This window comes from Colossoma macropomum, unplaced genomic scaffold (genome assembly GCF_904425465.1).
Source record: "Colossoma macropomum unplaced genomic scaffold, Colossoma_macropomum, whole genome shotgun sequence".
NCBI lineage: Eukaryota > Metazoa > Chordata > Actinopteri > Characiformes > Serrasalmidae > Colossoma > Colossoma macropomum.
The window spans coordinates 25,606,019-25,633,284 of record NW_023494806.1 but is presented as its reverse complement, the minus strand read 5'-3'; the positions used below and the strand labels follow the sequence as shown (position 1 = coordinate 25,633,284).

At 38.5% G+C, this 27,266-nt stretch overlaps 1 protein-coding gene across 1 annotated transcript; it reads left to right on the top strand.

Annotated features, from left to right (window-relative positions):
• The first annotated feature begins 2,554 nt into the window (after positions 1-2,554).
• snx18a (sorting nexin 18a) lies at positions 2,555-16,791 on the top strand. Its single transcript, XM_036598176.1, has 2 exons — positions 2,555-4,439; positions 15,215-16,791. Exons 1-2 carry the CDS (start codon positions 2,918-2,920, stop codon positions 15,466-15,468), a joined length of 1,776 nt encoding a protein of 591 aa, XP_036454069.1. The 5' UTR covers positions 2,555-2,917; the 3' UTR covers positions 15,469-16,791.
• Positions 16,792-27,266: the final 10,475 nt, after the last annotated feature.

Below are 27,266 nucleotides of genomic sequence, written 5' to 3'. Positions count from 1 at the left end.
AAGAAAAGGAACCACTGTCTGATCAGTGAAAACAGGTGACAATCCTGCTGCATACATTTACACAGGCAAATGTATGCAACAGCCTGGGCACCCCAGTCAAAGTACATGTTTTGATGATTTTTCTAAGAAAAACATACACATCCTCTATGAGAGCACAATTTTGCACCTTTTAATGCATACTTATTGTTTTTTTGTTGAATTTAACATAGTAAAAATTTAAGAAAACATAAAATGTGACCTGTATAAAAGTTATGGGACATTTACTATGTTTTATTTTTTTCAGTATGTTAAATTTAGCAAATAAAAAGACGTTGCGCTCTAAAATTTGCAGAAAATTGCCATTTAAGTTTGTTTAGAGTTTAGGACTTCTTACCTCATTTTAACAACAAAAATCAACAAAACATGTCATTTGACCAGGGGCATTCAAACTTGCACTGTAAGTTGTGCTGAGTCCCCCATCCAAGAGACTCCACATTAAATTCCTGATCAACTACTGTAGCGGGACGTCATCCACAATATATAAAGTCAGTTTGATTCAGTGTTTTTGCTCTATGATTAAAGAAGCTGAAGACTTGTGCTTCATCACTGATGACACGTTAAACCTGGCAATAATGATGCAGTGATAAAGTATAAGAAATGCAGTTGTCACTATATGATCTACACACATATTGAGAAGCCGAGCCGCAGACAGTGACCGTTATTTGTACATTCACTCACTTCAGAGATGAAACAAGACAGTCTGCTATTACAGTTTAAGCTGGTTTTATGTTGGACTGAATGGACTCGGTTTGAAGTTGTTCCCTTGCAAACCTAATATTTACTAACATAAAACCTCACATAACTACCATGTGGGGGCCAAAAATTAACCCAGTCTCCTATTAGCTAGCTACCATATTTTTGCCGTGTATTTCATGTCCTGTATGGCTTTTTTTCCAGAAACAAGCTACTTTATTCCACGTCATCTAATACATTATTTGAAACATCAGTTCATAAACATACAACAACAACAAAGACTATATACTAAATCATTAAAATCGTGTAACAGAATCCATTAAGCTACATCCGACCTTAAAAGGGACAGCTAGAGGGACATGCTGGCTAATTTACTAGTTTCAATAATTAGCAGTAAACAAGTAAAAACAGATAACCATGTAACTTAACGTTACCACTTATTATGTGAGATTTCCTCGCTTGTCGACTGGACAACCTATTTCTCCTTATGGTCATAGCGCATGGTCCAGTTTTTATACAGGTTTCTGTGTCTTATATAATTACACTGTTGATTTTTTAAATACCCTATAGTGCCACCACCACTGTTCGGGAGATCATGTGCACCACATTTAATGGGAACCAAATTTAACCTTTCCTCAAAGTGGCGAGAACAGGGCCGGGGGTGTCAGTAAATGAAGCTGGTCCAACTGAAGTAAACGCTCTGCTTTTTGTAATCTACAATGTTATAGGTATTTTTAAACATGTAAACAAAGACCGTTTTTGAGTTGCTTACATTTTTTCTCTATAGCTGGCTTCCATTTCCTTTAGTCTTTGGTATAAACTGTGTATGGTATGTAGTTTTGTACATTGCGTTTGTGCTGTCTTGTATAACTTACTAGCAAACCAAGCAATCATAAGCTTTAACCTGGCTCCATCAAAAATATTGCGATGTGTGCCTTACAAGTGAATTCTGACGTTTTTCTAAATTCTGCATAATCCAGTCATAAACAAATTCAATACTAGTAAAACAGTGGTAAATCCAAAGATATATGTTTTCATTGGGTACTATGTTGTCTTACAACGCCCTGCGTGTGACTCCCCACCATGAATGGCTTTTAAAAATGTGTTTTATATAAAAAACGTGTCTCAAAAGCATAGTAAAATAATAGCTTTATGTGAGGTATCTTTTAAGGACATTAAACTCTTTAGACGTCTGGTTCCCTTCACCACCGCTGTGAACAATGTTGACTGATTTCTCTAGAATGGTGCTTTTTATATCAAACCGCTCTGGATGACTTTGTTTACATTCTAAGGATTCAATTATGAAAAAGTTTAGAAAAGTCACTGGATTTCCCCTTTAATGGTCTTGGCTTGCGGCCATGGAGGCACGCAGAAGTTCTATTTATCGAAACTGACAGATCAAAAGAATCAGTTTGATAAATTGAATCAAAATTCCCATCACTGCCACATTAAGTAGTTCAATCATATAGTTCGCACTGTAGCAAGAGTTTAGTTACAGGAAGTCCGATTCACGAGTCGCATCGCAGTTCAGTATTATGGACCGGGGCGTAGTGGTCGGTAAATTGTTCGGTTGTGTATGAAGGAGGTGAGAATCAAGTTGTATATGGAGGAAGTGAGAAACAACTCACGTGCGGATAAGGCGAGAATAGAGTTGATTCTTTTCCGTCCTCAGCCAGTGAACGAAAATGAATCGTAAGTTCTATTCACTGAAACGGAGAATTCGAAAGAATCGGTTCGCTAAAGTGACTCGAGCTTCCCACCGCTAGGCAGCAGAAGTGATTCGCGTCGCCTGATTGATTGCTCAGCTCCGCCCTCGATTATCCGGACTGCTGACGCGGGGAGGGAGTTCGTTACTCTGCACTAAGCGAGAAGAAGTCCGAGCGATGGAGACATGACTTCTGAACACCGCTGCTTGGTTTTAACAAAGGCAGCCCGTTGACGGGCTCAGCATAGAAGAGTTCGGCTTTTCTCCAAGCAGGCAGTAAGTTGGGTGCTTTAATTCGCCGTCTCTCGCAGGGAAGCGACAGAAAAAAGGAAAGTGCTTGTGCCAGCAGCTCGGGTTCACTGACGGAGTTTGGGTCTGTTTGCTTGTTCGTTTACCAGAGTTAGCTAGCTAGCTGGGTTTTTGCTAGCGGACTGCAAGGATTTTACGACTCACTGTTTATCGCAGGTGTCTGTTTTTGTAATGGCGCTGCGAGCGAGAGTTTTGTATGACTTTACTTCTGAAAACACCGGGGAGATATCGGTTAAAGAGAACGAAATTGTGACTTTGTACAGCGAGAAAGATATAGAGGGCTGGTTGGAGGGAACGAACGACCGCGGAGAGAGGGGGCTCTTCCCCGCGTCCTACGTTGAAATTCTGAAGAACAACGATAAATCCACATCGTACAACAACAACAGCACTGCTGTAGATGCTTACCAGGGCTCTCGGTATGCCAACATTCCCCCGGGAGGCTTTGAGCCTCCAAACAAAGTTCAGAATCAGGTTGAAAACTATAACAAAACGCCAGCGTCGAGTTTTACAACTTTCTCCGGACCACCGCTACCGTCACATCAGCACCACCAGCAGCCGAGTTACCCAGTAAGCCAGGGAAGTGATGACGACTGGGACGATGATTGGGATGACAACTCCACTGTGGCTGATGAGCCAGGCGTTGTCAGTGGAGGCTTCCATGACTATGAAGGGAACGGACCCTCCACATACAGAGTGTCCACGTCCATGTCCCGGGGTGGAAACGCACAGCAGGCTAAGAGTTCAGCCACGGTTAGCAGAAATCTAAACAGGTTCTCAACTTTTGTGAAGTCAGGAGGTGAGGCCTTTGTGCTTGGCGAAGCGTCTGGCTTTGTGAAGGATGGAGACAAAATCTGTGTGGTGATGGGTCAGCATGGCCCGGAGTGGCAGGAAAATCCATACCCGTTCACCTGCACTATTGATGACCCAACTAAGCAGACTAAATTCAAGGGCATGAAAAGTTACATCTCTTACAAACTGACCCCAACCCACACACAAAGCCCAGTGAACAGAAGATACAAACATTTCGACTGGCTGTATGCTAGGCTGGTGGAGAAATTTCCTGTTATCTCTGTTCCTCACATCCCAGAGAAACAGGCCACGGGGCGCTTTGAAGAGGACTTCATTTCGAAGAGGAGGAAAGGTCTCATATGGTGGATGAACCACATGACTAGCCACCCTGTGCTGGCCAGGTGCGACGTTTTCCAACACTTTCTCACCTGCAGCAGTACAGATGAAAAGGCTTGGAAACTAGGGAAAAGGAAGGCAGAGAAGGACGAGATGGTTGGGGCTAATTTTTTCCTCACCATTAGCACTCCAGTGGCCCCACTTGACCTCCAAGAGGTGGAGAGCAAGATTGATGGATTCAAGGCCTTCACCAAAAAAATGGATGACAGTGTGATCCAAGTCAATGCTACACTCAATGAGTTTGCAAGGAAACAGATAACTGGATTTAAGAAGGAATACCAGAAAGTTGGACAGTCGTTTAAGTATCTCAGTCAAGCCTTTGAGCTTGACCAACAGACATACTCAGTTGGTTTGAACCAAGCAATTGCGTTCACTGGGGAGGCCTATGAAGCCATTGGTGACTACTTTGTGGAGCAGCCAAAACAAGATGTGGACCCAGTGTTGGATCTCTTAGCCCTATACCAAGGACATCTTGCCAACTACCCTGACATCATCCATGTCCAGAAAGGTATTTACTCTAATATTTCCTGTATGTCTGAAATGGTTGGGTTAGTCTAAACCACAGTGGGGAATTTGCATGACACAAGTTGTTTGCTTGGAACCCAGGAGCATGTCAGTGGCCTTGGTTTCAGCAGCCTGCTGTGTCACATGGGCTGTGAGGTGATGTGTGTTTTTCCATTGGTACGTAAGGGGAGTGAGAGAGAATATTGACGTTGTGTACCTTTGACTGAAAAATGCCCCAGCATCTGACATGATGTAGTTAATACTACTGATATAATCTAGATTGCTATTTTTTTTTAAATAATTTGCTATTATGTCACTGGATCTTATTGATTTTCCCCCTTTTTTAACCTACATTGCTGTGGGATAACAGCCATTTATTTTATGAGCTAACATTAATTGGTCAAGCTGCTTTGAGTCCCACTTTTTAGTATTACAGCAACTAATCTAGTTCTAGATGTAATGTAGGATTCATCTTGAATCCCAAAGTTGTCTTGTTCACTGTGGCCTGAATATGCTCATGCAGTAGTTTGGCTTGTGGTTTTTGCTCATGTCAATGATGCATGAAATTAGGGTTTAAAAAGTAGTGGTCTGAATCAGGCTTCAAATAAAGTGGGTTAGAACTATGGCCACTTTTAGGAAAGGCACTTCAGGAAAAAAATAACTGAGAGAAAAGTGTTTGTTTTGTTTTTGTTTTTTTTAATAGTCTGGCCAATTGGACTAAACTAATAACCTACTAGGACAAAGCATTGTGGAAAAAATGTATTTAGAACTTTTTCAGAAGTACATGGGTGAAATAAAACCTTACTCTTATCAAGTCACACCTTCACTCAAAACTTGCACTGCATTTGCATAGTATTCCACTCTACATAGTATATTTGGGCGTTATCATTGCTACAGGTAGTTATATGTGCTTTAGATGTATGCTATAATGTAATAACCATTTAGGCCTAGCTTAACAATTCAGCTGTAATTCTAAAAAAATAATTGAGAAAGTATTTAAAAAGTGAAATGTCATCATTACCTAAGACCACATTTTTATCACTAAACTATGAAGGTTGTGACCCTCCCATGAATGCCTACTGTGTTGTGTTGTCTTGTCTACATCTACAAAAGCTGACTGTGAAATGTGACTCAGCTGCATAGACTGAGCATTCATCTGATACCAATCACTAGAAAAGCAAATGGTGGTGAACTGTGATGGTCATGAAAGGTATGCATTTGGACAAGAGTCCTTTGACTGAGATGAATAGATAGTTTCTTCTGACATTTCCATAATATGGTTTTTAAGTAAAATAAGGTAGATGTAAGCATCCTGGAATTAGGATATGTCACTAGCCTAAGTAAAAGCTGGAAGTTTGACAAAGAAAAGTAGTTTGTGCAATGTCCTTTTAATAAGAGAGGAAAGGCTTGTGTACAGAAAAAGCCCCTAACTTTTGATGCAATATAATAACCTGCAGAGCCTGTCTATTGTGGGTGGATAATGGGTTGGACAAGCTGAACGGCTGTGTCATGCTCCCAGGGTCCCTCAGTGACCCTGATGTAAATGATTCAACCGTTCATACTGCTCAGTAGATGTTTAGGTTATCTCTATAGTAGACTTTAGAGACCTGTGCAGTGTCCTATATGCAGTCGTTTGTTAAAAATATTACCTTTCTAAAGTATGTTGAGATCAAGTACAATCCATTGCTGTTTAATTAAGTCATCAGGACAGTAGGGGAACTGACCCACATTGCCTCTTAATTGAGCAGTTCTACTGTCTTTGTAACCCTAACCCTCTACACACTGAACCTTATCATAACTAAAATGAGTTTGTAAGAGTCTGTTATCAGTTCATCACCTATATAAAAAAAAAAGTACTAATGTGATTCCTTTAGTGTAATACGGACACTGGCACCTTTCCATAAATCGACTTGCTTGTTTTTCCTGCGTCCTGTGTTTTGTATTTCCCAGTGTCTCTTGATTTTCATGAGGGACATCTACTTAGACTTGTAAATAATTTCTGTTCCACCCACAGTTTCACACTTAGCATGGCTGACTTTGAACTACACACCCAAGAGAGACCACAAGATGACTTTTAAGTGCAACAGGCTGCAAAGACTTTGCTAATGGCAAGGCCAGAATGTTTTGGAAGATGGGAGGATTGTTCTTTTGCCCCAAGATTTCACTTGTAAAGAAAGAGGAGGGGGACTAAGGTTTGCTTATTGACCATGTGGCCCTAATTTTGAAATCTCCATTTTGTAACAAATCTATAATTCAGTCACTTACCATCTGTCTCATTTTCCAGTCCACCCCCCCTCCCTCTGATGAACCCTGAGTAGATACTGAGCTAAAGGATACTGCAAAGCAGTTTCTTCTGCTTTGGTGGAAAACAGCTAACTCCAATGACTCAAGATTCCCACTGCCATGCTCCCTCACCACAGCCACTAATAAAATCTATTGACTATTATGCAGGTAGAACACTAGTAGATAGTAGACTAATTTTGATCAGTACTTAAGCTTGATGTGTGATCAAGGAAATAATTTTACCTTCCATTTATCTAGTTCTGGCTTTCTTATCTCTCCCATCTAATTCACATTTTATGTTGCATGTTTTTTTGGGTTTTTTTTTGAGTCTGTTAGCCATTGGGGACCAATGAAATGCTATCCGCCTCTGTCCACGAACATAACATGTATTGATCTGCGTCAGTGTAGAGCCTCCATCAGCCATTAAAAAGAAGACAGACAGGCTTCAGCAGACATAATCACATACTGTTGCTAGGTATATGAGTACTGTTTCATCTCTTCTCAGCAAAAATGTGTTCTGCTTAGTTCTTATGTCAGCATGGGGGAATAGTGATTCAACGCATGACCACAGATCACAGTGCTGTGACTGCGCTTTTAGAAAGAAAACGACCTCCACAGACCCTCCAGCTGCCTTACAAAAGTGGACAGAATATGCTGACTGGCTCACACACATGCGGGTTTCTGGTCTGATTCTGGTCTTTAATGTCATGAAAAATCTCAGCAGAGCATGTTCACTCCTTACGCTTAATGAGGTGTCCTGAAACACTTCACAAGTGGCTGCACAAAAGACTAAAAAGATTACAAGCTAAACAATATAATTGCATTTGCTCACTTATTTCATTTGTTTTGATCTGAATTGGAATGGATAAAAAGCCTATTGCTTTTACATAGCTAGAAAACAGGAAGTTATTCTAGCTAGTTATAGTCTTGTTAACTGATAGTTGATAGTTCTAAGTAGGGGTGGGCAAAATGGCAGTTTTTATCACATTGTGATAAATTACTTCACATGATATCACAACACACCTTTGTGAGCATATTTTGGATATTATCAGTACTTACAGACCGCTGGCCAACTGTATGTTTCGTTTTAAAGAGAAAATAATTAGACTTGTTTAATGTGAGCATTTACATGTATCAGCCTACAGGTTAGCCCCCCATTCACACTGATTTTATAAGGAGTGTTTCAACCCACACTGCTTTTTGAATGAAGCAGAGTACAGGACAGCTAATCAGAACAAAGCACATTTAAATATATAAATCTTAAAGGAACAATAATAAAAGTGGCCTTTTTTATTCTGTGTGATATGGAGAGGTTGGAAAATCGTGTAAAATTAATTATAACTTTGTGGTACGCAAAACCACACTAATGTAGAAAATGGAAACAAAATGCAAAAACAAAATATAGGATAAGTACTTTAAGTACAGTGAACCTTTCCTCAACAAAAGTGATTTAGATTAAGATAACTGTCTAAGCAAAACGTTTATAATATGCAATTTATTGTATAATTGAAATAAAGCCATGTAATTTATTTTAGCATGAATACAGTAATAGAGCACATCTGCTTTGATTTAATAATAATGTTGAAAAATGACCAAATGGCTTAATTGTTGATCATTCTTCTCACATGAAGTGAAAGGTTTAGTATTCATGCATCCAAGCTTCCTCTTACTTTTTTCTCATAGAAATTCTGAAGATCATTATGAATACACACCCAGGTGTAGTTCTCCACAGACTTCTTGTTTCAGTGTATGTATAACCAGCTTTAGTACCTTCATTCACGCGATATCTTTTGTCAACCCGTTATGGCCTTAGAAGCAGTTTACAAAGCTCAGCTTGCCTATTCAGGAATATACAGGGAAGCATACATCAGCTACAGAGAGAGCCTGTTTGTCTGCTCCCTGCTCTTGTAACATGGTAGAGAGAGCTTGTAGGCAACCACTGTTCACTAGTCACAGGCTAACAGTGGAGCAGTTAGGAGCAGTGTTGTGTAATGCCGTGTTACGTAATAGGTAAAGTGCTAATGCGGCAATCGGAATGATTGTGGAGTTTTTCTTTGTGTCTCTCAATCTTTCTTGTCTTTGTTTATGTATTCTCCCAGTAGACCTTTAGCATGTTCCTGCTGTGAGTCAGCATGGTTTTTATTTCATTTTTTCCCTCTCTGTGCCAAGTATTAGTCAGCCCATTTAGCATGTTCTGCTGTTTCAAATGAATTGGCTGAGGAAACTGAATGTAAAACCAGAGAACAGTTTTGACATTCCAGTTTTATCTTGTTCATCAAAATGTCTAGACGTTCTTCACATGTATACCTTTGACTCTACTTTTGATCTTTGTGTTCTGTGTAGCCTGTACAATGTAATTCTGTATCACCTTCCATATTACTTTGATGATCTACTGTAGGAGTCCTTTCTGTAACTGTTTAACTACCCATGTCTGGCACTCTAGCCAGTCAGGCGTCTGACTTGAGTTATACATATTGAAGCACTTGACAGTGCAGACAGTGTAGTTACTTAGAAGAGATGTGGCTGTAGGCTTAGTTTTTTTACATTAGCAATGATGTGCTGAAATTGTTCGCTGTTTCTTTCACCTGCTGGTCAGTGTAATGACAGAGTTTACCAAAACCCACATGCTCCTCTACAATCAGTTTAAAGGATCAGTTTGGAGGGGAAAAAAAAACAATTTTCCTTTTAACCTAAATGTAGTCGACCGTCAATGTTTGGTGTCTTAAGTTTGCTTCTTATTCTCACATTATGAGACTAATGTAGCTAACAAATAACAGAAACGTATAACCACCAATTAGCGACTTGCAAACTGCATGTCTAAAATATTACACACTCTCTCATATTGTTAAGTAATGAATGAAAGTACGATGCATAACTAAAAATAGCAGTAGCAGCCATCTTGAAGCCTCTGTTTTGTTTGTCATATATCGTCAGAAACCACATAGGGAAGTCTGAGATCACCCTTTGATTGAAAGGGTTTGATTTGGTGAATTTTTTCACCAAACTATTGCTTCACATCTTCCATGTCTGGATGAATTAGCTAGACAAGGAAGCTGATTCTAAACCAACAGTGTTACTTTCAGATGCCTGATACTTGTCCTGAGCTACTCCAAAGAAGAGTCTGCTTTTGCCAGAAGGCAGAATGTGCAGAGTTGTTTTGGGGGGATGGGAGATTTAGGAATGTCTCGCATGTTTTCCTTCACTGAGAAGGGAAGTTAGCCATCTGTGCGTTCTGTGCTGAACTACATGACACTGCGCAAAATGACTTATGCCTGTAAGACACACAGCATAATAGTAGCTTAAATTAAAGTCTTAAATTTGCTTTGTTGTTAAAACATAAAGACTAGTAGATCATAGACATGATCCAGTATGTTTTGTATAAGCTTGATTGAATCATAAGAGAGCATATATTGACTGGCTTATAGTTCATCATTCATGGGTTTGGCTTTAATTGATGCCAGCGCTTTGTTTGTTGAACAAACGATTAAGGAGTTTTGTCTAGCCTCCAAAGATGTAAAGCCGTGTCTCAACTGTCCAGGGATTTTCCTGCTGTAACACTGTAGACCCATTTTAGTGTATTACGTGTTGGTCAAAGGAAGTCATATGTCTGATTTTATATTGACCTAACTGTTAACAGTCTTCCCTACAGTTGGCTTAATGGTAAATTGACTCATTGAAAAAAATGTAAAAAACATCTCCATCCCGCTTATAATAGGTACATTCATATAGGAAGAACCCGCTCGGTGACTTTTACCAGATTGAGCTGATTTAAATCACAGTTGTAGACTCTCTTATTTAAGATTACGCCACTTTTGTTTTTCTCTTATTCAGTGTGTTACTTCAGAAGAGGTAAATGGATCACATTTTTGGGGAATGTAGATTTGCTTTGTTTGTGTTCATCTGTAATCATGTAGTTAGAACTCTCTGTGCTATTCATGTGTAGAGTTTTTCCTGTCCTCGAGGAAGTCCACACAGTGCTTTTTCAAAGAACTGCATTTGAGTTAGCTGCTTTTATGCTGATTTTACTGAAATGCCCTAAGCTAACTTTTTTAAACTTCCTGGGCAGCTATTGGCCTGACTTACTGTAACCAATCTTTCACACAACTGTTTCTTCACACTCGCAGATTTCCTGTAAGAAAAAGATTATGATTATTAGTTTAATGATTAACATTGATTGGAATATTGTTGCTGCTGTGATTATAGAGACATTTTTTCCTTCGGGAATCTTGCACACCACTAAACTGACTGTCAGGGCTTGTGGCCTGTATCGCATCTTTTAAATGAAACTACACTTGGCATGTTTATAGTACTCCTAGCAACTCCCATGTTTTTGGAGAGCCCGAATGTTTTTGGTTAGTGTGGTATGTGGTTAGATTTGGTGGAACCAAACCAGTAGGGCTGTATGATATTGACATAAAATGCGATGTTCAATGTTCACGATGACGATATGAAAAGTGAAAATTATAATTAAAATAATGTGCCTGACTGGATGTGATTCAAGTACAGACTTTTTTGATGTGAAAACTAAAATCTAACTACATTCTCCTTTAAGCAAATAGAAAGCACTTTTCATTATTGTGGGGGGGGAGTGCTAGCATCAACTTGCTTTTTCTATAAAGGCAATAAAAACAAATCATTATATATATTATTTTTTATATTTAGGCACACGAGTAATTAAATGTTTTTGGTTTGGTTGCTTGTTTGTTTGTTTATTTGTTTAGTTATTCATATTTGCATAGTATTTAAGCTGTTGTGACAGTAGCCATTGCTGCCTTGTTAACTAAAAATACAATACTGGGCGTGTATTTGATGTATTTTTACAGGCTTGTAGTTGAAGATTTAAGAGTGGTATATCAGCTGTGCACATGTGTGTTGTGCTGTTGGCTGCTTAGCCTAATGGTTAAGTAACTTGTCCCTCATGTGGGAGAACAGAGTTCAGTTCTTTTATCCAATATGGTCAGCTTCTTTGTAACTTAATTTTATAACTTCTATCTAAGTTTCAGACAGTTATCTAGGCCATGGAAATTGTTTTGTTTTCGTGCATGCTGTTGGGTTCTCTGTTGTGGGCTAATTGATGTTGGCAATCTGGCTTAACTTCAACCACACTGAATGTAGTTGTTGCATGCTTCTTCTTTGCTTTACTTCCTCCCTCGAGCTCTGAAACAAGGTGTGAAATTACAGCTCATGGGGAAACAAACTACCTGATTTTAAAGTTGGACTTTGATAACCTTTTTTTTACGACAATGTGATGTGCATAGACAAGACTATCCAGTCCATTGTGTTTGTCGGTGTTCAGTTGTTTGGACTGAACTTTTCTGGAATGTTTTTCCAAAATAGTGTTGCCTTTTCATTAATAGAATCAAGTGTGTTGGTAAGGAAAACGTTTAACTGCAGTGCAATTTTTCAGGACTGGAACTAAGAAAGAGTGCTCTAAGATAGGCCTATTTAATTTTTTTCCGTGGTTACTCAAATACTGCACACATCCACATGACATTTCAGAATCAGATTTCATGTTGCAAATTTGTGTAATTTAACAACAAACAGTGAGCAGCCTGGTCATGTCGAGTAAAGGTTGTTTCCCTGTGCTTGTCCTGAAGTACCCCTGCTGCACTTTTAAACAATTCTCAAATATACTCATTTTAAAATTATAGGTAGGTGTGTGGGACCATGAAAATCCATCATGTTCAGTGCAATGTAAAGGTAGCCCAAATAATGCAATTACTTTAGTATTTATTCATTATGTTGACATTCATTTCCTTATTTAGTATTCAGTATACTTTTTAATCCATTGGAACCCTTTCTTGTAAATTCCTGAAGAGGTAGAGGCTTATTTATCACTGTTAAAAAATAAAATATTTTACCATCAAACCAAGAAAAAATGGCAATAACTTAACAGCGCATGTACTATTGGGCTATTCCAGTTAACGTTAGCTAAAGACTGAACACTACACTCCCTGCCGACGATCTTGAATGGCAAACATTTAAACAAGGAAAATAACCAAATACACATTAATTTGTTTGGCTATAGTTTTGACTGTTGAACAAAATTTTGGTGAAAAAGCTGTGCATATCCTCAGTCTTTCACTGCAGCTGAGAGGCTATAGCAGACTAGCTAATCAGCTTAGCTGATTTGTATAAGATATGTGCAGCTATAAATGTATATGAATTTAGTGTAAAACATTTAAATGACTCATCGAATCTTTAACCCTGAATGAGATTTATGGTTGTCTATCAGTTATTTCACAATGGAACTTGAACTTGGACCTCTACCTTACCAATAAATGTGAACCTGCCTATCCATTCAGGCTGCTAGCTAAACTGACTATGAAAACACATTGCTAAATAAAAATATTAAAACATTTACATTTTGAAGACATTTTTGTATCGTTGCTGCTATCCAGTCCTTCTCATCTGTCTTCTTATCTGAACACAGTTGCAGCATCTGTCTTTCGGCAGCTTTGGGATGTCCAGTGTAAAACGGAATGAATGAATGAAAGAATGTGTAAAAATACTTTTTATAAATCGAAAACTGCAATATTTTGATTAAAATCAACTATACAGAGTTAGAATTAAATATACTTATAATTTTGACTATTCATTTTTTGTAGTTACAAGCATTACAAAATGTAAATATTGTTGGTTTTAAGGTTAGCATTATTGACAAGTATTGAAGTATTTGTTCAGAAAGAGTTTTCAAAGCCTGTAAACTGCTGTTCAGGCAAGCATTTACATTCCTCCTAGCTATCTTTGAGGTGTATTAAATAGATTGGTCACTGGCTAGTCTTGGTTCTGTTTGTCTTATGACTAATGAACTTTTTGCATAGCCACCTTGTTGAATGTTGCAGGGTGATGAGAAGTGAAGATTCATGGGGGGAAATGCCTTTCTCTTTTTTTTATGGTGGTTTGTTTTCTGCCATGGTTGGCTGGGTCTAGTGATTGGGGGCTGTTTCCTTTTCTAAGACTTATTTTGACTGATAACTAACCACCAATAGTACCGTTCTATTGTGTGAATAAAATGCTCTTCTTTGCTCTTTTTTAAAAATTGCAAACAGAATTTTATTTAGGAGCACTACTGCAAGGACCTGAGTCGCCTGCCGTTTCATTTTACGTATTCGTTATGCGTGAATACAAACATTGATTTTCAACAATACATGCCACTGGGAAAATTGAATGCTATTATTTTGACAGTACAGTACAGAAAAATATCCAAAGGAAACAATCACATGCCATGAGAAGCCTAACTAACTTGCCAAATAACAAACTTTTATGGCTGTTAAGTCTCACAGTTTAGTTAAACTTCTAGTTAGAGACTTTTTTTGTTTGAAATTAAAATGCTGAGGAAAGCAGCCCACTGCATATCAGCTAGTATTGGGTATTCTGGCTCTTTTACATTAGTCAGGTCAATTGGCTCCACTTACCAATAAGGACCAACTCTTCCGGTAGAGTCAGTTAGGTAGAGTACTGACTTCATTCAGTAGCACTGACAGTTTTTAAATTCCAAAATTAGCCAAGTTGGTGATATCATTTTAATTTTCCACAGGTCTAAGTCTACTTTCTAATTAACACACACAAAATGTATAATGTTATGGAAACTATTTTAATAAATATGAAACAGTGAAGACGATACAGTAAGAAGTGGCTGCCCAACAAACAGGCTTACAGCACTGCTGGGACAAAGACATACATTGTGTTGTTTACACAAAGGAAAAGAAACACAAGTGGGATAAAAACAACTGCAAGAAAAGGAAACAATACAGGTTAGATGACTGAAAATCATAGTTCCTGATCTTGTTTAGGCCTCTCAGCTTCATCATTACACAGACAAACATAACACACATAAAAAATGTACATGTATAACTAAATTCTCTAATCTTAACGGAAGAGTTAGATTCAGGATGTTTTGACGTTTCGTGATATAGTAACCCATAATGACATGCAGCTGGGACAGTAGTGTACAACATACAAAAATGAATAGTAGTTGACTTGCGCACTGTGTGTGTGTGTGTACTGGTAAAGTGTAATGCAGACACATTGTGCAAATTGTGATTTACTTACTTATTTCCTTATTTTTTTAACGCTAAACCGTGTTCATACTTGTTAAAAACATACCGCCATGCTGCGCTCTTCCACGCACAGATCGCTAAACATGAGCAATTAAATGATTCTGGCATTGTGATTTACATCTACGTCAATAAAAATAAAAAAGTCAGAGCCCATTATTAATAGCTTAATAGTAACAGGCTACAATAACAGTAAAGGACAGTAAAGTTTTTTTTTAACAGGAGGAGCTATTATAGGCTGTAAACACACAACTTTATAAACTTACAGCAAAAACTACCATACTGAGATACCAGTACCAAACCATACCAAGAACTACCAAATAAGAGGAACATTTCTTGCAAGTTTCTGAGTAGAAACTCTAGTATGTTTATTTTAGACGCATGTTTGTTGTGCTGCACTGGTGTAATCTCAGCTGTCCCTGTGATCTTCCCAAAGGTGCGCTGACCAAGGTAAAGGACAGCCAGAAGCACGTAGAGGAGGGTAAGATGGAGAGACAGCAGGCCGACGGCATCAACGAGCGCTGCAACATCATCTCGTTTGCCACCCTGGCTGAGATCCAACACTTCCACCAGATCCGCGTACGTGACTTCAAGGCACAAATGCAGCATTACCTGCAGCAGCAGATCAGCTTCTTCCAGAAGGTCACAGGCAAGCTGGAGGAGGCCCTGAGGAAGTATGACAACGCCTAGATCTACCACAGCTGGACCTCACACACCCTTCACCCCTGTCGTGGTGTAGAGCCAAGCGAGAATTAGCCAGCCCCAATTTAGCAATACTTTAAACTGAGAGCCAAGCAAACAACCTTCCTCTCGGTTATCTATGTGAATTCTTTACTTACACAATGAATGTCTTGCCACAGCTATGAGGGGCTAAAAAAAGCTTAAGGGGAAAATGTGGTGAGATACTGTCAGCCCTCTCTAGGAGAGGTGGTTATTTCCAGAAAAGGGGAAGGGCCGATGTTTTGAGCTTAAAACAGCTAAAAAGGGGAGGGCCAGTGGTTTCCACCACCGAAACCAACCTTTGGAACACCTGCATTACCTCTGTGAAAGTAATACTGAGGGGAAAAAATGTTCCATTGGAAAGTGAGTAATCACAGTCAGGCTGAGTGATGTAAGCTTTATCTTAACAAAGCAACAGAGGGAAATCTTTTGCTTATGCTACTAATGTAACATTTTTTTAGAGAACTTTATGTACTCAGCCTTCTCACACTGTTGACAAAATGTTTAATATGAATCGCTTTGGGAGGATATCTCCTCAGCGCTGTTGTGTGGCTTTTCACTGCCAACCTTTGGAACACTTGAGCCCTTTCAAGTTAGCCAACCTTCTACAAAATTTTAAAAACCTCGCAGAGCAGCTGTCTTCACTTCATCGTGCCTTCAATTCTGTCTTTTATGGTATTTTTATCATTTCTTTTAAGCAATGATATACACAGTATGTATTGTACTTATTCTAAGATTTGTTTTTACAAGGCCTGATTTTATCAACTAAGAGATCTCAGCTGCTAGGCCAAGAAGTCTGTTTAAATTGCACAGTGATAAGCCTTGGGAAAGGAAGGATGCCCTAATTTGGCGCTCTTGACTGATTTTTTTTCCCATGTTATTTTCAGTCCGGAACATGAGATGATGCATTAAGGAAAAACAGTTGTGCCCCAGCTAGATTACCCAATCATTCCCAAAGGACATAAAACTGTTCCCATGGCGCGTGCGTCGGCGTCCAAATAAAGCAAGTGGGCAGCAATCCAAATAAAGCAAGAATATGATGATAAACTAAAAGCACAGCTCACTCAGGACTATCTCTGTTGATTTCATCATGGATGCTAAACTGGACACTTCTCTTCTTGGCTGATGAACCTGGTATTTGAGTCATAATGTCCTATTGTGGGCTTATTTTCTAAAGATGAATGGAAGAAAATGTTTTTTATTTAACATTAGTTCTGAAGGAAACACATGATTTGTTCAGAAAAAAAAGCAATGTTTTTTTCCAAAATAAACCCCCCACATGATTCAGCTCTATGATGTCTTTTTCTGTTTTGAAATATTTATTCTTATTTGATACTAAGTATCTCATATAAACAAAGACAGTTGGCCATGACAAGGTGCTTATTTTCCAGTTATAGTGAACTTTGGAGATGATATATACTGCAGGGTTAATGGCAGTGTTGGTGTAGTTCAGTAAACACTGAAAATCAGTTATTCCAGTGAATACAACATAGACATTGTGTCATTTTATCATTGTATCTGGCCACAGCTACAATAAACAGCAGCCTGTTACGCTTGAAGTTCAGCCTGTGTTGCCAAATAATACTTGGGTCCTGTGTTCAGTAAAAACTTCAATCTATGATGTTTGTTTACACTAACAGGCTCAAGCATGGTCTGAAAGGTTACGTTGTGTGCTGTAACAGACTATGAGGTTATATTTGTTTACACAGTCCATATACATGTGTGTTCCTATTCTTTAACACTTAAGATATGAATGTATATTTCACAGCAAAAATTTATAGACTGAATATACCCATCTGCCCACAAAGGCTTGTGGATATCTTCACATCTTTTTAAACTCTAAAGTTATGTTCAATATTCAGTGTTACTTTTCAAGTTCTGTACTAATAACTTTAGGTGTATATTCTTCAACACGTCTTTCTGGGTTTGAAGAGCAGGTGTTGACTCAATAATGATTTCACAATTTTCTTTTCCAAACTACTGTTGAAACCTCATATTGAAACTATTTTGGTCCAAAGGTGGTTTCTGTTCCTGAAAGGTTTGAGTGTTGATGAACGCTGACATCACAACAAGGGGGAAAAATGTGTAGGCTGTGACCTTATTCACAAGGTAATAGTTTTGTCAGGTTGATCAATATTGAAGTTAAATCAGTATTGATGAATAGAGTAGTGTTTAGGTATCATAAGCCCACAATTTGGTCATTTATTTAAACATTCTGGAAAGTTTTCCTGAACTTTTGATGAAAGAAGGGTTTGTTCTGACAGTAATTTACATAAATGTAATGCAGAAGAGACATAATTATATATATACCTTATATATCATATAGGTGCACTTTGTAGTTCTACAATTACAGACTGTAGTTCATCTGTTTCTCTGCATACTTTGTTAGCCCCCTTTTACTCTGTACTTCAGTGGTCAGAGCGCACAGGACCACCACAGAGCAGGTATATTCTCAGCACTGCAGTGACGCTGACGTGGTGGTGGCATGTTAGTTTGTGTTGTACTGGAACGAGTGGATTGGGCACTGCAGTGTTACTGGAAATTTTAAATGTACTGTCCACACTATTAAACGCTCCTACTTTGTTGGTCCACCTTGTAGATGCAAAGTCAGAGACAGTAGCTCATCTGCTGCTGCACAGTTTGTGTTGGTCATCCTCTAGTCCTTCACTAGTGGTCACAGGATGCTGTTGGCTGAATTTGTTTGATTGGTGGACTATTCTCAGTCCAGCAATCACGCCGAGGTGTTTGCTGTGTCTGATCCACTCGTGCCAGTGCAACACACACTAACTCGCCACCGTCAGTGTCACTGAAGTGCTCAGAACAAACCACCACCCAAATAATACCTGCTCTGTGGTGGCCCTGTGGGGGTCCTGACCACTGAAGAACAGGGTGAAAGGGGGCTAACAAAGTATGCAGGGAAACAAATAGACTACAGTCTGTTACTGTATAATTACAAAGTGCACTGTATGGTAAATAGACCTTTTATATAAAGTAGTTAACATTGTACGCTGTAAATTAATGAAACGAACAGTTGCTGCTCCAGCTGCTGTCAAATTTATATATAGGCACAAAAAACTAGAACAGAGTTGCCACCACTCTGCCACAAGAGGAAGTATGTTTTCTATTTTTTGGTGATTGAAGGATGTGAGAATGTGATAAGGGCTCTGTCTAAGGACACAGCTTCGAAGTTAAAGGTAGTGCGCATATTTCGACACCGTAAGCATTTCACGTTATCATTCCCTCTGAAAGTGCTGAACTTAAGTACATATTTTTCTCTGCTCTTTATTTCTGTTTTTAAGCTGACCACATCCTTTTACAGATCAGTATCACTGTTAGTTGTTGCCTGCAAATTAAAAGTAGATTTATGAAGTGAGTCTCTGTCATGGTGAGCAGTGATCTGTTCTGAACGTGATGTTACCGAGACAACTGTCTGGCCTAAGTGGTGACAAAATGCAGTTTTTCAGCATCATGGCGTGGGAACAGAGCCTGTTTGCCAGGCTTGGCCCTTTCTCTCGTTGGCCCTGGCAGAGCGCCCTGGCCCTCAGCTCGGCCTGTAAACACAGAAGCATGCTCAGCTTTCAGCAGGATGGACCTCAGGGCTCTGTGCCAACTGAACCTCCAACTAACAGGCATGGGTCACCCCATACTTCACTTTTTTCGAGTCCTGGACAACAGAGGTGTAAAATTCTGACCTCGCAATGAACCGATGTATTACCAAATATCAGATTAGCACATTTGGTTTGATTTTGATTATTTTGTCATGATTCTGTGCTGTTTTTAAAAACACTTTTGAAGGCATCTGGAGAAACTATTTACACAGTAGTGGAATATTTGAAAATATCCAGAGAATTATCTATTATATACGATTCATTATTATATATGATATTATTTTGGCTGAAAATTAGTGTTTTGGCCAATGTTTTATTGACTATTTTGATCAATTACAATCAACTCTGACCTTCCAAAAACCATGAATCAACAGCTTGACATCAATGCCTCATCTACTTTTTTCTCCCTGGCTGTGCAACAGTGTGGGCCTACCGAACACAGAGCAGAATTTTCACTGATTATTCGCATATTTCTTTAATGCGATGCAGTCTGATGGAAAAAAGATTTATAAAAGTGCACACCCAGTGTTACTTAGATTCATCTGTTGTGCAGATGTGTTCACATGCGACCATTCTGCTGATGGCCCAGAACTGTTGTTGAAGGCATTTAAAAATAAACATTAAAAAAAATATTTAATGCTGAGGCCTTTTTTTTTCCCTTTTTTACCTTTTTTTCAGTATAATGCTAAATATAAGCTGTAACTGTGTTGTTACTAATGGTGCATGCAGCATAACTGCACAAACTTCTGATTTGAGCACATTCTGTTTTCCTTTTCAAAACAACTGAATTGGAGTCGTGAGATTCTCGCTCCGATTAAAACCCAATTCCTGTTCCACCCTCCCGTTAAATGCTGCGGCCATGAGTCAGATGGAAAGGGCACAGTAAGAAAACAAAATCCAAATTCCACCCAAACAGCTGGAGAAGGCTTCACTCGATGCTGTCCTTAATATCTTAGGCCAGCCTTATTTCCACATGAAATAAAGTTTTTCTTGTGCATACTTGGCCATTTTCACAGATGCTATCAATATTTTGGTAAGTTGTTTAGAATGTCTACCACAAAACACTAGACTGGACCTTTTGAAAATGTATCTACATCAGCAGATCATTCTTCAGTTCAGTGATTTGATATGGTATATTTATTTGTATCATGCTTGTATAAAGGGTTCTTGTATCTTAACCTGCAGATGGGTCACAAATGAAAGGAAAAACCTAAAGAAAAGAGTGGAGTGCAGGTGCTTCCAAACTGGTGTGCTGCATAGTACAAAATGTATAAAAATGCTGAGCAGGCCCAGTTGACCTCGAATGTGGATGAAGATGATAAGGGGAAAACGTCTCAGTAATTTTAAAAGAAGGTTCAATATCGGGGGCATGGATGGCAGGAGCTTCAGTCACAAAGACTGCTCAGCAGGTTAATTTTTCAATAGGGACAGTGACTAAAGAAACATCACTAAACAGGGTTGGAAATTGTGGCATAAAGTGCAAATTTAACAACTGTGATGTTGGTCATTAGTTTGATGTGTAAGAAAAAAGAAAAGATCAAATGTTCCTCAGGTGACAGAATGTCAATGCAGGAAATGATCAGACTGTCAGCAAGAACAGTTTCATCATTAACTACATAGAAAGGAACAACACAGGGGTTGCGGTGCATAAACCCCTCATTACAAAGACAAATACACATTTGAGAGTTCAGTGGTGCTGCAGAGATATGGAAAACGTTATATGGTCAAATCAATCATTCAATCATCCAATATTATTTTCCTTTTGGCAAGCGCATGTGTGGTGTAGACATCTACAATAGAGTTTACGCTGGCTCTGATACTGTGGCATTTTGCTGGTGAGATTGTCCCATCAGAGCAATGGTCACCAACCCTGCTCCTGCAGATCTGCCTTCCTGTAGGGTCTAGTTCCAACCACAATCTGCCACACATGCTCCAGCTGATCAACATCTTCAGAAGTCCTTGATTGTCTGGATCAGATCTACAATGTTAGGTAGATGGAGGACAGCATGCTGGATACAGGTTGGAATTGAACTTTGCAGGAAAGTACTTCTCCAGGAACTGGTCTGGTCGGTGACCACTGAGAGAAGGATCACTGCAGATCAATAAAGTTATTTGGACTGATCACCTTTATGTAATGATGAAACATTTCTATCATGATCAGAGTGGTCTCTTTCAGGATGACAATGCCCACCATCATCAAAACAAAAATTGAGGGAATATCTTTTCATTAAAGCTGACAGCTCATGATGGCCCAACACCTTATTAAGACATTTATTGTTTCATTTAATTTGTCACTGTCCTTACTGTCCTTTGAATAAAGAAAATGTATCATATCGCTGTTGTCGGAAGAAAACCTTGTATCTCCAAAATGGTAACTTTACAGGAAAAGGAAAAAACCTACTTTACTTTTAGTGTAAGTCAATGGAACCTGACTTTTTTCCAAGTCATTTTGGGACATTTCCTTTGGTCCATTCTTCATAAAATTGACACACAATGTAAAGGGCAACAGGCATTTTCAAATTATGCCAAAAACTGAAAAACAACAAAAATGGAGATACAAGGTTTTCTTCCGACAACAACATGTGATAATCAAATGTAATATTCGTTCTTAATTTACTGTCAATTGTATCTTTCTATATAGTCTTTTAGTGGCTTTCAAAAAGTAGAGCAAAAATAATGCATATTTATCTGCACTAAAGTTATTCCAAAAATATTGTATGCATACTGTGTCCATTTCTTTGGCATGAAGTAAAACAGTTTGCAGTTTTCACCTATTCATAAGATTTGTCTACAAGAACGTCTTTCTTTTTAGAAAAACTGGCAATTATAGCACAGTATCTTTAGAATTCCCCGACATTTCTTAGAATGCCCTGGAGTTCCAGGAACTTGCCACCTGAAGTTCTGTTTCCAGTTATTAGGCTTTGATGGGTCCTTGACCCTGCTGAGCTGGTTGGAACTAAAGCCAGTTTAATAGCCCACAGGCTGACAGGGTGAGCTGACGCTACACAGAATCTCTCCTGGGGAAATCCCAGCTGCTCCTTCTTTGAAAGCATCTGGTTGCATGCACCAGTGTTTGCATTTTCCCCACCCTTGCTACAGACCAGTTCCCTCAGAGGTAGGAAATTTGAGGTCTAAACACATGCATTTTGTTATCTGATAGCCAAAATAAACGGGCTTTCTTTCAATGAAAAGGACAATACAGTGATTGTATTTGTATTTAGTAAATTATTTGTCAAAATATGTAATATTTGAACCTCATTTACACCTAAATTTAGTTGAAATGTCTTCGTTTTCAAGAAATGTTGAAGCAACACTTAATGTGTCCTGTTGACTTCTTATTAAAGAGAAAATTCTGTAGTTCTACAAACATCAGTTCCAAAAATGTTGGGGCAGTAGGTGAAATGCTAATTAAATGGAAAGCAGAGATTTGTAAATTATAATTGACCTGTATTAAATAGATTTTTTGTCATTATTCTGTTACACAATTATTCAACTGCGCAACCATATGAGGCCTTTGTTGCCTTGTTGTTGTCTAGGTGTTTTTAAAGGGAGACAGATCTGGACCGCAGGTAGGCCAGACCTGCACCCACCCTCTCTGATCACGTAGCCACGCTGTTGTAACATGGCTTAGTGGGCATTGTCATGTTGAAATAAATTTAGCATTTAGCAATTGTGGATGCAGATTAGAACAGTGTTTATTGACAAGTATCCCTGAGCCCGTGTGGTGATATCCATCACAAAAACGTGCTGGATTTTAATGCAGTGCCATGTGAGGGACTGAAGGACATGAGTGTTCTGTTGTGTTGTTTTTCGTTACACACAGAGATTTCTGCGAATTTCTCGACTCTTATAATGATATTATGCACCCTAGAATGTAAAAACACCTAAATCCTTTGTATCCAATATGCTTAGGCAGTACCTGCATGCAAGATGCATACTGGTGTCAGATACACCCAGTACAATGAAAAATTAGGAATGTAGATAAGCTAGCTAGTTTTGTATTACAGGCTAGCTAGCTTAACTACACGCCTTATTCTTGACTTGCAGGAATAAATCAGGGCAGAACAATAACATTACAGTGTTTAAATTAGAAGAAGTATAAGGCTGAGGGAGGGATTTTTCATTGGCATGTTGGTGATGATCTCAGATGCCATCATTGGCTCTTTGCTATAGAGAATGATGCCTATGATGCATCTATGGTACTATTACAATATTACAGTATATAGGAGTTTCAGAGATGCGTGGGCATGATTCAATTCACCAAAGAGAATCATACTGGAGAATAAATGCAGTTCATGAAACCAACTGACTTCAAAAAAGTTATGAAATCAACCCTCTCAGTTTCCACTGAGAACAAACAAGCAATACCTAGGCATTGGGGCTGCCACATGTCCAGGATTTCCCATGTCTAGGTTCTTGGTTGCCTATCCAGGGGAAAAAAAAAAATCCTTTTCTAGACACAAAATGTCCAGGAATCCAAATATTTTCATATGTTAGTATTTCTTATTAAGTTTAAACTGCATTTTTATCCAGTCAAACCATTTATATACAAAGAATGTGTTTGATTCATTTAGATTAAGTTCAATGTAGGGAGAACAGTTTGGGAAAGGTGCACTACTGGTGACATGTTTAGGCACCAGGTAGCAGTTCAGTGCCGTAACTGAGAAGATAAGGTTCTGTACCTGATCTGACATTCATCTACCTTAGACTATATCATGAGCATAACTACCCATCCAATGAGTTTAGCAAAAAGTGAAGGCACTAATCAAGTGTCCAGGAATTTTACAGTGCTGAGGTGGCAACCCTACTCAACACATAGGGTCCCAGACCACATCAATGTGAATGTTTTTACATGAAATTCCCCTTTAAGCTAACTCACTTTGCCCTGCTGAAAACAAAAGCACACACCAGCGTGAATTCCATGCTGGTCTACACTGGTTTATATTGATTTATGCTGGTCTGGTACTGGTTTAGTTGGCCACCCAGCATGGTCATGTTGGTTGACCAACATACCAGCTCCCAAAACACAACATACTGGTTTTGCTGGTGACCAGCCATGCTTGTCTGTGCTAGTGAAGACATGTTCTTTTCTATGATTCATTGTGGCCTTAAGACATCATGTCGGGTACACGGATAAAACCTTGAGAGGATGTCACAAGGCTCTGACGAAGTGTGAGCTCATTGAGTTGGCTCCCTGAATCATTTGGTTCCGCTTCTGTCTTCAGGCATGCAACAAACATTTCCTGTTCCCCGTCTTTGGATCTGAAGCAAGACCTGCGTCTGGAGGATCATATGACTCCTCTGCCCTGACCTAAACACACAATGCAGCCAGGGGCTCAGACCATAGTAACAGTGTGAAGTAAGAGCATTCTACATTTGTGGAAAAAGAAAAAAAAACTGTGACAAGAAAACAACGACACGAAGCTATAATTTGAAGCAACATCAGTAATAATGATACAAAGCTGTCAAAAGTTTAGGAGACACTTCACCCTCTTTGAAACTGGAATTTTCTTGCTGCTACTTTTCAATTTGGTAAGAAGAAAACCTGCATTGTACAATCTAACATTAGAATAAATATGAATAAACAAATAAACAGTACATTGCGATCTGATGAGTGTGAGTGTGCTAGTTAAACCACTTCCAAAGCTCTCCTTAGGGGAGGCCAGTCTTTACAGTTAAAATCCAAAACCTAGTTCATCTATTCAATCCTTCAATAAGCTATATCAGGTGTGCTGATTCAATTTAACAAATCAGTACAATGACTGGAGTGCACCAAAGAGTCAGGAACTTCTTTCTTTCTTCTTCTTTCTAACTTTTTATGTTTTTTCAGTATTTATGTTTCATATATAATGTTTTCTATGGTGTTTTTAATAGCAAAAACACACTTACTGCCAAGATAAATAGTAAAATATGAAGTAACTACACTGAACAAAAGCATAAATGCAACACTTTTGTTTGCAAATATTTATGTGAGAACTCTCTTTCTTGACCCACCCTGTTTTTTGCTGTGTTTCAGTAAAATCTTTTCAGTAAAAAGTGCTGGGTTTATATTTTGTTCTGTGTATTTTCATGGTTGCTTAAGACTTACGCACAGTACCGTATGTGTCGTAACATTCAGCTTTGTGATAATACAAATGTTTTTTTTTCTTGGTATGAAAAGCAGGTTTTGTAGAACCCCATTTCCAAAAAAGTTGGGACGCTGTGCAAAATGGAAATAAAATCATTTAAACCCAATATTTAATTGAAAATAGTACAAAAAACAGATAGTTGAAAAATATATGTCCATTTTGAATTTGATGGCAGCAACACATTTGAAAAAAGTTGGGACAGGGGTATGTTTACCACTGTGTTTCATCACCTCTTCTTTTAACAACACTCTGTAAGCATTTATAAACTGAGGAGCCCAATTGCTGTAGTTTTGAAAGTGAAATGTTTTCCCATTCTTGTTTGATACAGGATTTCAGCTGCTCAACAGTTCGGGGTCTCCTTCATCATAGTTTTCATTTCATAATGTGCCAAATGTTTTCAGTGGGTGACAGATCTGGACTGCAGGCAGGTCAGTTTAGCATCCTGACTCTTTTACTACAGAGCCATGCTGCTGTAACACATGCAAAATGTCTTTTTTCATTGTCTTGCGGAAATAATCAAGGCTTTTTCTGACAAAGACATCGTCTGAATCGCAGCACATGTTGCCAAAACCTGTATATATCATTCAGCATTATTGATTCCTTCACAGATGTGCACGTCACCTATGCCATGCGCACTAATGCACCCTTATACCATCATGAATACAGGCTTTTGAACTGTGCACTGATAACAAGCTGATTGGTCCTTAGCCCAGAGGACACAGTGTCCATGATTTACCAAAAGAATTTCAAATGTTGATTTGTCTGAACACAGGACACTTTTCCACTTCCCCTCAGTCCATTTTAAATGAGCTCGGGCCCAGAAAAGGCGGCAGCCTTTTTTCTGTGCGTTTTAACTTAGATTTATGGATTCAGCGATAAACTGTGTTCACAGACAGTGGTTTTCAGAAGTGTTTCTGAGCCCATGCAGCGATTTCCACTGCAGAATCATGTCTGTTTTTAATGCAGTACCGTCTGAGGGCCCAAAGATCATGGCCAGCAAATACTGTTTTTTTGGCCTTGTCCATTGTATACAGAGATTTCTCTCTGTCTTTTAATGTCTTAGAGTCTTTTAATGATATTATGTACCATAGATGATGAAAAGCAAAAGTTCTTTGCTATTTTATATTGAGAAATGTTATTGTTGGATTGTTGCACTATTTGATCATGCAGTCTTTCACAGAGTGGTGAACTCCTCCTCATCTTTACTTCTGAAAGACTCAGCATCTCTGGGATGCTTTTTTATACCCAATCATGTTACTGATCTGTTGCCAATCCATCACCAGGTGTTTTTTTTGCATTACACAACTTTACCAGCCTTTTGTTGCCCCGTCCCAACTTTTTTGGAACGTGTTGTTGGCATCAAATTCATCAAAATGGGCATATATTTTTTAAAAACAATAAACAAATTTCTCAGTTTCAACATTCGATGTTTTCTTTGTACTAGTTTCAACAAAATATAGTGTTTAAATGATTTGCACATCATTGTATTTTGTTTTTATTTACATTTTGTACAGCATCCCAACTTTTTGTTAAAATTATATTATTTTGTATTATTTTATAAATATTGAAAATCTTTTGGTGCAAAGGTGGTTTAAACAGCTGAAAGGTTTGAGTACTGATGAGTGCTGACATCAAATCAGGTTAAAATCTGTGGGATATGGCACTATTCTCAAAGTATTTGGTAGATGTTCTTTCAGTTTTACATTTTATGTAAAGAAAATGTCAAGATCTATACAGCTTTCTATTAAGTATATAACATATAATGTCATGATATTTCATATTTAAGTAATGTAATAATATATAATTTATAATGTAGATATATATAACGTTTGATGGGCAGTGGTAGTGTTTGGTAGTGTTGATTTTTTTCAGGCTCCCAATCAGGGTGTGACCAGTGAAGCAGTGCTTAAGCAAACAGTGATACTGCATGAGGTAATTGCAGCAAAGTGTTATGGGCCATTAGCCACACACGCCCACTCTCGAGCAAATTTCAAATGTGTTACACCCAGCCTGGAACCTTTAGCTCACTTGA